The sequence below is a fragment of the Nannobrachium achirus genome (assembly GCF_963921795.1).
Source record: "Nannobrachium achirus genome assembly, chromosome: 14".
Taxonomy (NCBI): domain Eukaryota; kingdom Metazoa; phylum Chordata; class Actinopteri; order Myctophiformes; family Myctophidae; genus Nannobrachium; species Nannobrachium achirus.
This window is the reverse complement of record NC_137821.1, coordinates 42,257,389-42,273,118: the sequence shown is the minus strand read 5'-3', so window position 1 is coordinate 42,273,118 and position 15,730 is coordinate 42,257,389. Positions and strand designations below refer to the sequence as shown.

At 39.7% G+C, this 15,730-nt stretch overlaps 1 protein-coding gene across 1 annotated transcript; it reads right to left on the bottom strand.

Annotated features, from left to right (window-relative positions):
- Window positions 1-2,554: 2,554 nt before the first annotated feature.
- haus4 (HAUS augmin-like complex, subunit 4) lies at window positions 2,555-8,958 on the bottom strand. Its single transcript, XM_080741958.1, has 9 exons — window positions 8,843-8,958; window positions 7,223-7,362; window positions 6,758-6,889; window positions 5,531-5,671; window positions 5,104-5,200; window positions 4,852-4,997; window positions 4,191-4,321; window positions 3,250-3,318; window positions 2,555-2,869 (listed from the first exon to the last, which is right to left on the bottom strand). The coding sequence occupies exons 1-9, from the start codon at window positions 8,880-8,882 to the stop codon at window positions 2,698-2,700; spliced, it is 1,068 nt and encodes a 355-aa protein (XP_080598084.1). The 5' UTR covers window positions 8,883-8,958; the 3' UTR covers window positions 2,555-2,697.
- Window positions 8,959-15,730: the final 6,772 nt, after the last annotated feature.

Here is a 15,730-nt window from a genome sequence, read left to right as displayed (position 1 = left end):
GGGCATGGGATGTAGCAGCGGCGTCAGTTCAGAAAAAGCTAAGGTATGGCAACATGACTGGTGTCTTGCACGCGCGCCCTCGCCAATCATGTTTGCCATACCTTAGCAACAGGCACGATTACAGTACATTTTATTATTTCCCCCCTGTAGCCAAGGTATGGCAGCTGCCATAGCTTGCCATACCCAATTGACGCCTCTGGGATGTAGGTGCGTTTTACTGTAAACTATTTTGCATTTTTACTTCTGATTTCTGAATGTTACACAATGCTTTTTTTTGTTCTGTGTATATTTGTCTGTCATTTAATGTCTCTATGAATTGAGTGCAAAAGGACCCCAATGTAGACAAGCCATTATGCTTCTTAGGTTAAAATCCTATTAGTTCACCTCACCTTATAGGCTTACCGGTATTATAGTAGTCTATCAGTGAACTGTACTGTCTTGTGCCTTTCCTACTGTGAACTTCTAATAAAGTATTCAATCCATCAAATCAGTCGCTGTGGTTGGCTACTTTACTTGGTTGTCAGGCAACGGTTGACAGGAGACAATCTTTGAAATATTGGTGCACTGCAAGTCTGCAATGATAATAAATACAGAATTGGCACCTGTGACACTGACAACCTTTGTTTTTGAGTAATACAGTTGGACAATATGCATCTTCCACAATATAATATTGAGTTATTATTTATCTTATTTATTAATAAACTGTCTGTATTGTATTTTGCTTCCTGGAGGTCCATGGGCAGCATTATGAGCTGTTGCCTGGCAACCATTTAACCAATCACAGAGCGACAGGCAATGAAGCAAGTGAGGCTGCTCAGCTAAGTACCTTTCATTCATAAGTCTGTGTAGTCCGTTGTGTCATGATGCCTTCTGATATGGGCTATCCATCTAATTTAAAACTGTCTGTACAAGAGAATCGTGTGCCTACCGATGTCCCTTAAAATAATTCCTGAGGTTAATGCTGAACAAACTGACCACCATTATTTCATTCACCATGGGGTTACGCTGCCTCATTTTGGAATAAGTCGAGTGCCACCTTGTGGAGAGTTGTGTATGATGCTGTTTTAGAGGCAGTTTTCAAGCAATAACTTATTTTGGATGGAGTTATTGGTTCAAACCAAGGTCCCCAAATGTTGCAATGATGGGTTCCCAGATTATTGCCCCAAGCCATAGTGCTTCCTTGGGTTTAAATCCTATTAGTAGACCTTGAATCTGAACTGTACTGTCCTGTGCTTTTCCAGTGCAAACTGCTAATTAAGTATTCAATCAAACTGTCATTACCTAGAAATAAGAGACATTAAATGTGTATTCTATGGCTGCTGCTTGGCACATACTGATAGCACTGTATTTGCTTTCCTTTTTTTCCAGTCACAAGATAGATAGGCCTATATAATAGAGATGTTACCGATCAATCGGCAATGGATCGGATCGGGCCGATCAAAGCATGATCGGCGATAATCGGTGGTTTAGATCAAAAGGTAAATTCACCGATCCGATCGGATCGGTGCATCTGATCAACCAGCCGTTCAGTATGCCCACTTGAGGCCATTTTGGGGTATTGATTTCCACAGTGCAATTAGTTAATAAATACATAGTAATGCTGGTAAATAACTATAAGGCAAATATATAAATGAATTCATGAGTGAAATAATGTTAAAACATTAACATTTAGAAAATATAAATAATAACTTGATCGGATCGGTGATTGATCGGGATCGGGTGATCAAACTTTTGTGATCGGTGCTCGGTGATCGGTTCCTAAAAACCTGATCGAACCATCCCTACTATATAAACATTCTAGCTCTTTGTAGCAAGAGAATGTTGTCTCTACTTTTGCCATCTTGTGGTTGAATGTCAAAGCCCATGTTTCTGGTAATACAGTTTCATTCCAATCACACATGACCACAGTGAGAGATACAGGCTGTAGACATGGAACATTCAGACACCATAATAATCATTAACCAAGTATGACAAGAATATTTTAAGGGCTCATTTGATTCAAAGGAAGCTTCAACTCTTAACCTAGATTCATTTCAGTCATGGACAAGCAATAGATCCTAATGCAAAACATTTATTTAGTCTTTAGTGAATAAAATAGCATTTTGATTTTCTTCATTGACAAACATGAATGTGTGAATAAAATAGCATGTAGGGCACAATAAACGAGATAATGGGATTACCAGCTTTCAGAATGTGTTAAACCTTTAAGACCTGGAATCATTTATACTTTAGCTATTGAAAAATAGCAGATATACAAGTTCACAGCGCGGAACCAAGTGCCGCACTGCGAGCTTGTAGATCTGCTATTTTTTGTGAATGTTTTATATGCATTTTTAAAGCGAACATTTGTAACTCAAATGTTGCTTCAAGACGTAGGGGTCCCTGGAAGTAAATATTTTGAGATGGGGGTCCGTGGCCAAATACATGTAATTTTGAGGGTCCTTGACATGAAAAAGTTTATAGAAATCTTTTTTTCAGAAACCGGTTACGATTTAGGAGACATTTATAGAAAGGGGTCAATATATTCAAAGACAGATCTACAACCTCGCAGCACTTTAATAGTTAAAGCATAAAATAATGGTTAAACGTTCTTGCCTCACATCAGCTGTGATCTTCTAATCGGTGTTGACGACAAGAACGGATCTTCAAGCTAAAGATAATTTGTCGTTGTATACCTTATACAGTATGGATTCACATTTAGGCCAACTCTCTCAAAGCCCATGTTTTCGTATCGATCTCCCTCCGCAGTCTGCTGTACTCTTCGGCCAGGACCTCAAAGTCCTTGCCGAGGATCTCAAAGGACGCCAGCTTGTTCTCCACGTAGCGTTTCTCTTCCTGACAGGCCTTCAGCTCAGACTCCAGCTTATCCCTGCAATGGAGTCGAACAAGACATCATAAAGAGATGGTTTCCTTTTATGTCTCTGGCAAAGTGTATTGGTGTTAGAAAATGAAATAATGGAAGTGTACAGGCAGCCTCTCTGTGGGAACTACTGTTCTGGTGCTGGCACTTTTGTTTGTTGTAGCAACGCAACATCTCATACACACTAGTACAAGTACAAAGAACAACATAATTTGCAGCCATTGGGGTGAGCAGGGGATCGTTGACCATGAGAGTGGCCAAGTAGAGATGCAACACTGTGAAATGAAGACTGGTAACTGTGTGCAAATGAATGGTATATGAAACAGGGCTGAAAAATAGAGTAAAAATACAAAGTCAAATACTGTACAAAGTCAGAAGTTGCCACTTGCCTAATCTTTCGATGGGCAGAAATGGTATCAGCTGTGTATGTATCCAACTCAATCTCCACCATCTCAGCCCTGTTAGGGAGAAATCATTCGACATGCACTGTTTACTGTATTCTCTTAACGACTTAGACAATATACACTTTGTTGTAATGTATGTCAATAGAAACAGCACAAAAAGAATTCAAGCAATGGTCATCCGTTTTTGCTGGATGTTTGTCTATTTTCACCCGTTATGACATGCTCAGAAAAGAGACGCTAGGAGTCATGTAGTTAAAATAGAAAAGCAATAATCGATTATACAGTTTCATCACTGATTTACACATACAAGCACAATCTCCTTTTTGACTTCACGATGGTCTCCACAGAATATTGAAGTCACATGACTTATATTCAGGGTTCCCACACATTTTTACCAATGAATTTCCAAAACTTTTCCAGAAATTTCCAAGACTACATTATAACAATAATTCCGCTCAATAACAAGTAGCTTACTCCTATACGCAATGCCTAAAGACAGGTAGTGTATGCTAGTGGTTCTCAACCTTTCAGGCCGTGACCTCAGAAATAATCATATTTCAACTGGGGACCCGGCACCCTGATGAGCACTAAGTTGAGGAATTTTGTATAATACGTTTCACAATTTCTGCCTCTAATATTTGACAATATTGCCAATGTTTAATTTGTCAGGATTTCAGAGGTATTAACAAAATCAATAACCAAAGACAATGCATAGGTTTTTTTTCCAGGACCTTCCAGGACCCTTGATCAATTCCAAAACTTTTCAAGTACTGGAAAAATATTTTTCTAATTTCCAGGAATTTGACCGTGGGAACCCTGTATATTATTATACACACACTCATGATGTTCAAGAGTTGACAAGTGTGAGCAGGATGGAGAACAACAGCGAGTCAGTGAGTTAATATAAACCACGGAGAAGTCTGTACCTGACTTTCTGCATGACTAAGTCACATTTGCCCTCAAAGTAATCCAAATTCCTCTTGTCCACGTCTGCCTGGACCTTCAACCTATGGTCCAGAACGAAAGACTGCAGAAGTTGGATGCACCTTGTCAGCTCCTGTGCAGGGAAGGGCAAAATATTGGGGGGGAATTACTTCAGGTTAGAACTAGAGGTGCAGATTATTTAGGAATATCATTAATTGATAGCTTTAATGAAACAAACATCAATTCATAATCAATGATTTTCGTGAGAACCTGAATTCTAAGCTAAATATAGCTTATCGTCGTTGTCGAGCGGAAACCTCGTATCTCCAAGTTTCAAAAATGTGTACGTTCTTTCATAAAGTAAAGCCCTGCTTCATCATACAAGGCCGTCGCACAAAAGTAGTGAAAACAGCCGATCTACAAGCACACAACGCCTCGCACCGCGAGGCGTTGTGTGCTTGTAGATCGGCTGTTTTCACTAGTTTAAATCATTTTTAAAATGAATAAATGCAAAACGAACGGTTTTGGACATACAGGGTTTTCACCCGACAGAGACGTTATGTTTTACAGAAAACAAAATGCATGTTATATTCCTTCATCTTGAAGGTGTTTGCTTTTTGCCATGGACCAAAATAAGGTCTCAGGACTGAAATAAGGCTTTACAGTGAGGTAGAGGTGGGTCTGGCGTTGCAGCAGAACAGCGTTCTCCCAGTACAGCTCCTTCACACTCGCGGCCCTTTTCTTCTCTGTGTCCAGCAGTCCAGACAGATGGGACAGCTTGGCGTTCTTCAGCCCCTCGCTGGCCTTCTCTGTCAGGGATTTCAAAGTGGCAAGCCGGGTCAGCAACGCTTCCCGTAAGCGGTTGTGTAAAGAAATCTGGTTCACAACGATATGGGTAAAGAAGGGTTCATCTACCCCATTCAGGCTGATAGAAGGACAGGAGGCTGGAACACTTCTTCCTGAGATGTTTCTCCAGCTCTCCGGGTAGACTCTGTTTCATCTTTTGCACATTCTAGTGGAAAGAACACAGGCACAATATTGTGTAAAAGTTCATTTTCTTCTGTAATATCTTGCATATATTCTAGATACATTGCGCATGCAGTGAAATATTCAGAATTTAGAATTGTTATGGCACTCATGAATATAAAAAAATCCATATCTTAAAATATTACAATAATTAATTACACAAGACCACTCAAAACAAGGATTTATAATACATAAATGTCAACCTTCTGAAGTTGCAGATGCCTTGATGCAGATGCTATGGCATCTGCATGCTTTTTTACACAATATTCTCTATATATTTTATTTTAGATGGATCTGTATTTCTAAAATGACACACCTTCTCTAAGGGCATGAGGTCCAGCACCTGCCGTGGATTCAGACCCAGAATGGAGGGCTGGTCTTGACTGGTGGTGGAGCTTGGATCCAGCTGTTTGGAACACTGAGACACCAACAGACACCGCTCCATCGTCTCATTGAACTACACAGACACAACCACAGCAAGCACCATTATTACATAAACGTCATTTCTTTTTTATAATCATTCAAACAGGTTCAAAATGTCCAAAAATATCTTGTAGATTGTCACTAGTGGCGTTACCATAAACTTATTCGAATTAGGGAAGCGAATTATCAGAAATACGCATTAAGACAAAGCGAATTTAGCATGTTTCCATTTGCGGGTGTCATTCGAATTAGCGACCTTCGCAAGAGTTGATCGGGCTGATTTTTTTCAGACCGAACCTGAGCACTGCACTGTTTGGCGTCTGCACGTCTGACTGCTGTGACTCGGTCGCTGTCGGAGACGTGGATGCGAGCTGCTGTGCCTGTGAGCTTGTAGATTGGGCACTTCAGGCACGCAACACCGTGGGATGAGCGAGGAAGGGTTCGGTCGCCACCGATGGCTTGTGGTGAAAACGGGAGGAATTTACACATGGTCCGTGTCACTCCGTGTGTAACAAACAACAGGTTTGTTTTGTGGGCTAACGCTATACCATGGACAAAGCGGCAGGGGAAATGGACCTAGAACGTCATAATCTATTCGCATTTATTGTCTGACCCGTTTCCATTCACTTAAGCGCATTTAGTTTATTCGATAAAGGCTCAAAATCCTCCTCCAAGCGGATAACTTTTTTTGCGGATAATGAAAGTTTATTCGCATTTTGAAGTGTTTCCATAAAAACATTTTGCGAATAAGCCGTTAATGCGCAAAAAGTGGCTTTATGGAAACGCCACTTATTTCTGCTATTTGTAATACATTTTAAACAAAAAAATATTTGTGTATATATATTTCTTTCTTTTTCATATATTTGCTAACAAGATCCCATTTTTCTTTTTCATAAATTTGCTAACAAGCCCCCATACGTGTATTTAGAGATTGCTCAGTAGCCATGGTCTTGCACCGGTAAGCGACAGGCTCAGGTTGTACTCTAGCCGTGGTCTTGTACTTATCATGGACTGCACCGGTAAGTGACAGGCTCATGTTGTACTCTAGCCGTGGTCTTGTACTTATGAGAGTGGCCAAGTAGACTGCACCGGTAAGCGACAGGCTCAGGTTGTACACTACCATGTTCTGCTCATGGGGTACGGCGGCCTGCTGTCTCCTGATACGATGGTCCTGGATCATCTCCCGCAGCTGTCTGTGGAGGCTCTCTGCGTACAACCAGCGGCGTCTCTGGCACTGCAGCTTCTGCTCTGCCTGGATGACATGAACAAAAGACCCGAGTCACACAAAACCAGCACACATTCATGCATGCAGGGCACACAGAAAGACATCACCAGACAGACACTCTTAAAACCCATTAAATATCTAAAAATGTCTTCTAAATCCTAAAGGTTTTCTGAAAAACATTTCTTTATCTGTGGTGCTCAAAGTTTTTAATGTCAAGGACGCCTAGAATTATATATATTTTATTGTGGAGTCGTGGACCCCAATCTCAAAATATTTTGTTCCAGGTCCGCAGGCTACTAAGTGTCAATTTGGGTGTCCTTGACACGAAAAGTTTTGAGAACCCCCACTACTGCAGTTTACCTTCTCCAGTTGGCTCTTGGTGTTGGCCGTCAGTCCAGTACAGTCCACGTGCTGTGACATGGTGGCCAGCAGCTTGCAGAACTGCGGGTTGTGAGTCAGGTCCTCCTCTGTCACATCGCACAGAGTGAAGGAGGCCAGCACTGGATGGACAGGGGAGGAGGGCCACACAATCATAAGATTCCAAACACTGGACATTTTTAGTCCACTATAACAGTGGTGCTCAACCTTTTCAGGCTGCGACCCCCAAAATAATCATATTTTAATTGGGGAGTTGACGCATTACATTTTGTACGACACGGTTGGTTCTATTGTGAAAATAGCAGATCTACATAGAGTACATACGCTGAGCATGTAGATTGGTTATTTTCACAATTTCTGCCTCTAATATTTGACAATTTGGCCAATGTTTAATTTGTCATTTTAGACTTTCAGAGGTATTAAAAAGTCCTTAAATTGTCACCTTAGAAATGTGCTATACACTTAAACTTGATGTTGGTTTGTTTATGTTGAGTGAGAAAACAGTGTTGCACATTAAGTTAATCATCTTGTCACCATCTTAGGGGTCCTGACCCACAGGTTGAGAACCACTGGACTATAATATGCACACTATTACACTTATCATTTGTTTTTTGCACCTTAGACAATACATGGCGACGTGTTGGTAATAATATGGACATATTGTGTCAGTCTCATCATGTGGTCTATGACATCAAACATATATGATGTCAGACGTCAGTCATCTCCATATTTGGGAAAATATGGCCACATTCTGGCCACATTTTGTCCAACTTAAACAACCAACCAGGTCTGTGCATTTCTTTGGTCAAAGTTGATCACATCTATAAAAGACAAAGAAGAGGCCGCACGTGCTGTAGCCAAAGCACCAATATTTATTTTAGGATGCAGAGGGAAAGTTGATCCCATGCCAAACTGCCAGCGTTCGCCCAGCAGTCTGCTGTCACCCAGGCGGATGCGTGCTCGCGCCCATGTGCGCGACCTCATCATTTAATTTAGGGCGACTCGAGGTCACTTCTCGCCCAAAGAAGCCTGGGTTTCCGAGGCTACTTCTCGCCCAATAGGGTGTCTTACTGGTAAGTCAAATATAATTTGACAAGTTAAGCTACCAGAGGTGTAAAGTAACTGAATACATTTACTCAAGTACTGTACTTAAGTACAATTTTGAGGTATTTGCACTTCTTTGAGTATTTCCAATTTCCAATACTTTTACTTCTACTCCACTACATCTCGTATGCAAATATTGTACTTTTACTCCACTAATTTATTTGAAAAATGTAGTTACAAGTTAATTAGTAGATTTTGATTATTAGTACAAAAAAATAAAAAATAAAAATAAAAGAAAAACATACAGTACATTTGATGATCATCAATGTGTACTTTGCAAGCCAAACCCCACAATCAATCCTCCAGTTCTAGGCAACAATGATTATTTCCATATAACAACTCTGACATAGTTCAATGTTGAAAATGGGTGGTTCTCAAAATATTTGAGTACTTTATACACCACTGACTATTACACAGCACTGATGCATTGTTCTTTTTGCACTTACACAATACAGGGCGAAGTTTTATACGTCACAATAATTTGACAAGTTAAGTTACCTTGTTGATGCAAGTTGTCTACTTTAGCACCAGCGGACATTGTCGACTATCTAGTATTACTATTATTATTGTATTATAATAGCGACATGGACAGTCAGCCACAGCTCAAAGAGGAATGGTCGTAAACAACAAGTTACTTCCTGAATCAAAGACGCGCGCCTCCCCATCAAGTGTTCTTATTGGCTGAACTGGCACCACGTGCTGTTTTAGTTGCAACGGCTCTGTGGCGGCCTCCAGTGGCCATCCAGCGGTAATTACACAGGCTATTGATTTTCATTTAGTGCAGTTTTTTCTCAAACTTGCAAATGTCAAGGTCTCCCCATAACTCTGACAGCTGTGTACAATTGGAACCAAATGTTAGGGTTCATTTGGTTCCATTTGTACACTGTCAGAGTTACAGACCTGTGTGGTTCAATTTAGACCTAGACCCCCCTAAAGGAACCCCACAGAGTTCCTGGAATCCACTTGGGATAAATAAATAAACATAGGCGACACATACAGACTTTGGTAGAGACATTATATACACAAAAATACAAAATGTTAAATCTTAAAATAGCAAGATAGGCCTATCTATGTAGGATTCATGTGAAATAGGATTACAATTATTCATTATAGGCCTCTACAGCAGTTATATGTAAATTGGCTTACTTGCAAGTCTAGCTGTATTGTCAACTTTAAGATATCCACAAATAGCTGGCTGATTAGCAGCTGGACCTAATGGTCAGGCTACAGTTAGTATCAAAATGTCCACCTCATGTCCTGATCAGGGAATGGTCCCAGACAAATTTATCTTATTTTGACATAAAACGTTACAGTTAATATTAATGCTTTCAAGTCCAAACTTTTGGCCTTGTACTGTATGTATGTATGTATGTATGTATGTATGTATGAATGAATGAATGAATGAATGAATGAATGAATGAATGAATTTTTATTTTCGTGTCTTGTCAAAAAGACCCATCCCTTACAGGATTATAAGACACCAAACATGAATAAACAATACCACATTCCATTATTGGAAACTGCACACAGTGCACAACAATAATGTAAAGAAAAGAAAAGAAAATGCCAAAACAAAATAAATATACCTTACATATATGTTTTCTTTGTCCGTTTGTCCCATGCTTTCTCTAAATATTCTGCCAGTGCAAATATCTTTTGTTCAAAAATCCAACCAAGTCTCTCTGCGTCACTTAACCATATCAAATCTAGGTTTTTACACTTATTAAACAGTCTTTGACGTAGCTCATGATACAAAGGGCAATAGAACATAAAGTGGAACTCATTCTCAATATCGTTTATATCACAATAAATACAAACGGTATATATTGTGCATATTGATTTTTGGGGCAGTCATTACTTGCACCTGCAGAGTGTCTGTGTAACACCCAGAATTTGAATCCGGGTCTTCCGCGTGAAAGTCAAAATCTTAACCATCAGACCAAAGGGATACGTACCCCAAGTGGAATGAGGGAGATAATAGCCAACAGTCTGAGGCAGTGAGTCACTCTGCTACATGTGCAAGTAATGTGTCTGGTCTATCTGTGCATCCTGTGTGTCTGTGTTTACATAATCCAAAGGGAAAGCCCTTGAAACTAGACCAGGTCAACCTGGTTGTGCCAGACCCCCTGTCTGTCATCATCATTTATGACATCATGCCTTTTGTAGGCATGTCATCATCATGTCATCATCATATATACCCTTTATATAGAAAACCCGGACAGACCGACATTTGCTTATGTAGGCCTACCCATTTCATGGGTCTGGCAAAAATACTGGGTGACGACATCACCAACAAGTTACTTGCCAATTTGTTGTGCCTTGGGCACACATGTTTGAAAACCACTACCATAGCAAATGTGAATGCAATCCCTGTATTCCACATGGAGTCCTGCCTAGTGACAAGATGGTCAGTGCATCATTCCAAAGCATTCCTTTTTCCTTTATCTAATCAGAGTAGTGTGCAGTTGTACAGCATGACAACAACAGTATACTGGTAAGCTATAGGTAGGCCTACATGTAAAGGAAATAAATATTACTAAGATGTAAAAAGTCCCTACACTTGGGACTGAGCAATTAACATATTGATTTCTAATGAATAAAGTAGTATGCCTATATTTGTATATCAACAGATAGGCTATGAGGATGATGTGTAGTAGATATAGCTGATATTCACCCATATGGTGATGCAGTACATATAGGCCTTCTTAGATTCATTGGAAGAATGAATGTCATCCACAGATATACATTTGATCTTACAAAAAGTAAGATCAAATGTGCTTGAAGATACTGTATGCAAAGTTTTTACTCCTACTGGAGGTTATACAAATCTATTGTAATTAAATATATTGTATGTTTTTACTCTCACTGCATGTAGTTATACACATCTATTGTAAATATACTGTGTGCATGCAAAGAGATAAAGTGATCTGGGGGGCACAGCTCAGGGGTAGAGAAACCGACATTAGAGCACGAAAGTGCTCTAATGTCGGTGAGTTAATGTCCCCTGAGTTAATGTCAAAGAGTCCTTGAGCAAGACTCTGAAGCCCTAGTTGCTCCCGGTGAGTAGGTTGGTTTCTTGCATTGTTTCCGCCGCCATCGGTGTGTGAATAGGTGAATGTAATGCACAATCTATGTAAAGCGCCTTGTATAAAAGCGCTATATAAATTTACTATTTGCCTGTGTCCTTGCATTGTTCATTACACTCTTAATAAACAGCTTAATTTACTTACTGTACAGAAAATATTTGCCCATGATCACCAGCTCTCAATTCCTCTTTGTGCAAGCAGATACAAACACATACCAATACATGAGTTATTATTATTTTAGCATTTTTCTTTTTTCTTTTTTTACATTTTCCTTTTTACATTTTTTAGAATAGGCCTACACTTTTGCCACATTCAGACCGCTTGATATCATATCAGTTATACTCAGTTATCAGTTATCAACTCCATAGCTGTTTTCAAGGTTCAAGGTATCAAAGTGTCTCGCAAAACAAGGGGGCAAACTTTCACACAATAAGGAAATACTCTCGCAAAACAAGGGAGCAAACTTTCACACAATAAGGAAATACTCATTTCCAGAAACGTTGTTATCAATAGAGACTTACTGTACAAAGAGCTAGATGAGAGTAAACCGCATGAACCTTGGACAACAACAAAAAAAGAGGTCAATGGTTATTATAAGAATGGAGTTCAAAGGAAAAATTCCAAACACGCTATTTACTCAGTGGTTTATTATTGCATTGCCTTTGTCCCTTCATTCAGATTGATAAGATACCCATCCTTTCATTTATTGATTGTATTGACTTACTTAACTGCATGTTGTTGACTTTAACCATTTGGCGTGTTTGTAGAAGAAAAGTTATTTATTAATAAAGTGATTATTACATTATGTGTATTTCTATTAATAGGATTCTTATGAAACGAATGTATGAAATGAAAGCATGCACACACACACACACACACACACACACACACACACACACACACACACACACACACACACACACACACACACACACACACACACACACACACACACACACAATTCAGTGGTGATAAAAAATATCTTGGCACCTGGGTGGGTGGATAAAAACAAGTTAATTTCCTTGTACAGTAAACTATGAAAATGACTTTACATGAAATCTCATGACCGTTTATTTTTGTTTCCTCATTAACTGATTAACTTAAGGATACTGAAGGTTTATAAGCAGATCCCAGAGAAACTCTGTGGACACGTCTGCTCTGGACTCATCATTGCACAGAATCAGCTCAGCTCTTGACTCTACAAGGTGAGATATTTACCTTTAGTTTTGATGAGATATTTACCTTTAGTTTTGATGTGTTTGATTTTGTAGGTGTTTTTAACCTGCTTCACAAAGAAGAGACAACTTTAATCACTTGCATACATAGTTGACCATATTAAAATTTTGTAATCGCTTTAGCATTTCTATTATGCTTTATTTGTGTGCAGTTTGTTGCAGAGACGTTGAGGAGAAGGTTATCATCATCATGCTGATTGTGACTCTTTGCGCTGCTGTGGCTCTGCTGGGAGCTGCAGGTAAGTGAGAGAGTGTATTCTTGTCAAAAAGTGCATGCGTGTGTGTACTTACAATTTACAATTTAGGCATTTAGCAGACACCAGAGCAACATACACTAAGCAAGGACAACACAAGGTAATACATCATACAGACAGTGTAGTGCCTACTTGCATTACTATAGGCCTGGGACTTTAACTGATTAATTAATTACAGAAAAATAGAGTAATTTAAAAGAAAATATCGGATCATAAACAATGAAAAAAAAACAATGCTTCTCAGGTCAAATATTTAGTAGGCTTATATGCGAATATGTGATTAATTTCAATTATTCATTACAAAGCCTCTAATTAATTTGTTTCTTTTTAATTGAGACCTAGGCCTAATTACTATACTTGTGTGGGACCAATGTCTAGCATATATTCAGTAGTAGGATATACATATTCTGCTTATATCATGCAGTTGACTCTGATCTTGCAACAGTTGTTTTACTGTAGTTTTCTATGGTTAAAAAAAACTTAAAAATGTGTAGTGTTGGGCTTACCATGGAATCTTTGTCGGCCTTCTGATTCATCCCTGACCGATTGACCAACCAGCAGGCCCCTTCCACCTTGTTCCTGCCACTCAATTGGTGGCACAGGCACTGGCACGGCACGAAGGTGACGTACATGCTAGTCAGTTGAGCCGACGGTCCGTATTGGGAAGCCAGTGTCGACACTCTTCGCAGCCTGAAAATGTACACATATGGGCATGTTATATTTGTGAAGTCAACCAGTGGCTAGTGGCTGTGCCCTACCCCAGGATCTAAATTCCTCAATAGAAGAGCAGGGAGACCAAATATAATCAATCAATCAATCAATCAATCAATCAAACGTAGTAAGTGCAGTTCAATGTGCTTCACAGAAAAAACAAGTGTATGTGTGTATGTGTGTGTGTATGTGTGTGTGTGTGTGTGTGCGCGTGTGTGTGTGTGCGTGTGTGCGTGTGTGTGTGTGCACGTGTGCGTGCTTGCGCGTGCGTGCGTGCGTGCCTATGCGTGTGCGCGTACGTGAACCTTTCAGATTGTCATGTCATTCCACCACCACTGGAGACCAGTGAGCTGTTGCCTCCTCTAGAGGGTGAGTGGACAAATTAGTAGGTGGTGAAGTTTTACTCCTCGGTTATTATAGACCAGTGGTTCTCAACCTTTTCAGGCTGCGACCCCCAAAATAATCATATTTTAACTGGGGACCCCCCCCCCCCCCATGCTACAAGCACTAAGAGTTGAGGCATAACATTTTGTATAACACGTTCTATTGTGAAAATAGCAGATATACTGCTCAAAGAAATTAAGGGAACAAAATGTTCCCTTAATTTATTTGAATTTATTTGAGTATAGTATTTAGTATATGAGCAGTTTTACTTCTGAGACTCCTGAATTTATATGTACTTTATATACTTTAGTATAAAGATTTGGGAGATCATGCTACAAAAGATTTCATGTAGGTGTTGTTATTTATATCAGGTCGCACTTGTTGGTGGTGATGTCACCAAGAACGCTGCTCCTTATTGGCTAAGGGTCCTGCCTTTGTACTGTCGGTCAGTTTTTTGAGGAGAATAAACTTGACCTATAAAGATTTGGTATACCATACTGGTCTGTCTCGCCTTTCCCCGAGCCCACAATAACATCACAACACGTCTGGTCATGTCTTTTTCTCATGTTCCACAGAGAAGACGGGCAGAGTGGAAGAGATGGTGGTCGTGGGAGGGGAGGAGGCTGATGGACAGATGGAGAGAGAGATGGAGGCTGTTGGGGCAGATATGGTGGAGGGAGGAGAAGGGGTTGATGGAGAGAGAGAGTTGGTGCAGGAGGAGAATGCAATGGAGGAGGACTGGGAGAGAGCAGAGGAGATGATGAGAAGTTCATGTCCGAGTGGTTGGAGGCGGTATGGTCAACGTTGCTTTAGATATGAGTCGACGTCGAGGACCTGGGCCGAGGCTGAGGTGAGTCTGAAGTAAAAGTATCAATACTGCAAATGTAGAAATAGTCTGCATAAGAGAGAGAGACTGGAGCAGCTCAGACTGTTCTAAGTCATGAGGAGCGGCAAACAAAGAGGTGCATTTAAACAGAGACAGGAGAGGGCCGGACCTCTCAATAAACCAATGGTTGTTGGCTCTCTAGTACCAGGTGCTGCATGTCAGTCTCAGGCATAATGATTATTTAAACACAGAGTAGAAATACAAAAACATATACATATACATTCATAGGGGCCAACAATGTTAGGCCAATAAAATAAAAAATACAGACACAGAACACATACAGAGTACTGTGAAGAATGCCTCAGGGACCGTCTATAAAAAGCATGATAAGCTTATAGTTCTTCATTTAAAGGACAACTTTGTTTTTTTACAACAAGGGTTCATATTTTAGATTGTAATTAGAGAAAAGAAAAAGTGTGTGTTAAAATGTTTTTGTTTGCTTCGAAATACTAATTTCCAGAAACGTTCTTATCAAAAGAGACTTTATACTGTACAAAGAGCGAGATGAGAGTAAACCGCATGAACCTTGGACAACAAAAAAAGAGGTCAATGGTTATTATAAGAATGGAGTTCAAAGGAAAAATTCCAAACACGCTATTTACTCAGTGGTTTATTATTGCACTGCCTTTGTCCATTCATTCAGATTGATAAGATACCCATCCTTTCATTTATTGTTTGTATATTGCCTTACTTCACTGCATGTTGTTGACTTTAACCATTTGGCGTGTTTGTAGAAGAAAAGTTATTTTTAAGAGATTATTACATTATTTGTATTTCTATTAATGAACAATTAACCCTGACTTGTCCTTTAGACAGTATTATAGGATTCT

What these genes read in the sequence shown, in the direction of transcription:
- haus4 (XM_080741958.1), bottom strand. Translation starts at nt 8,882, where the DNA reads ATGTCCGCTGGTGCTAAAGTAGACAACTTGCATCAACAAG. An exon ending in ACCTCATGCCCTTAGAGAAG is followed by an intron (nt 5,201 to 5,530) that starts GTGTGTCATTTT and finishes TCTTTCCACTAG; the next exon opens with AATGTGCAAAAGATGAAACA. An exon ending in TCTGCCCATCGAAAGATTAG is followed by an intron (nt 2,870 to 3,249) that starts GCAAGTGGCAAC and finishes ACTCCATTGCAG; the next exon opens with GGATAAGCTGGAGTCTGAGC.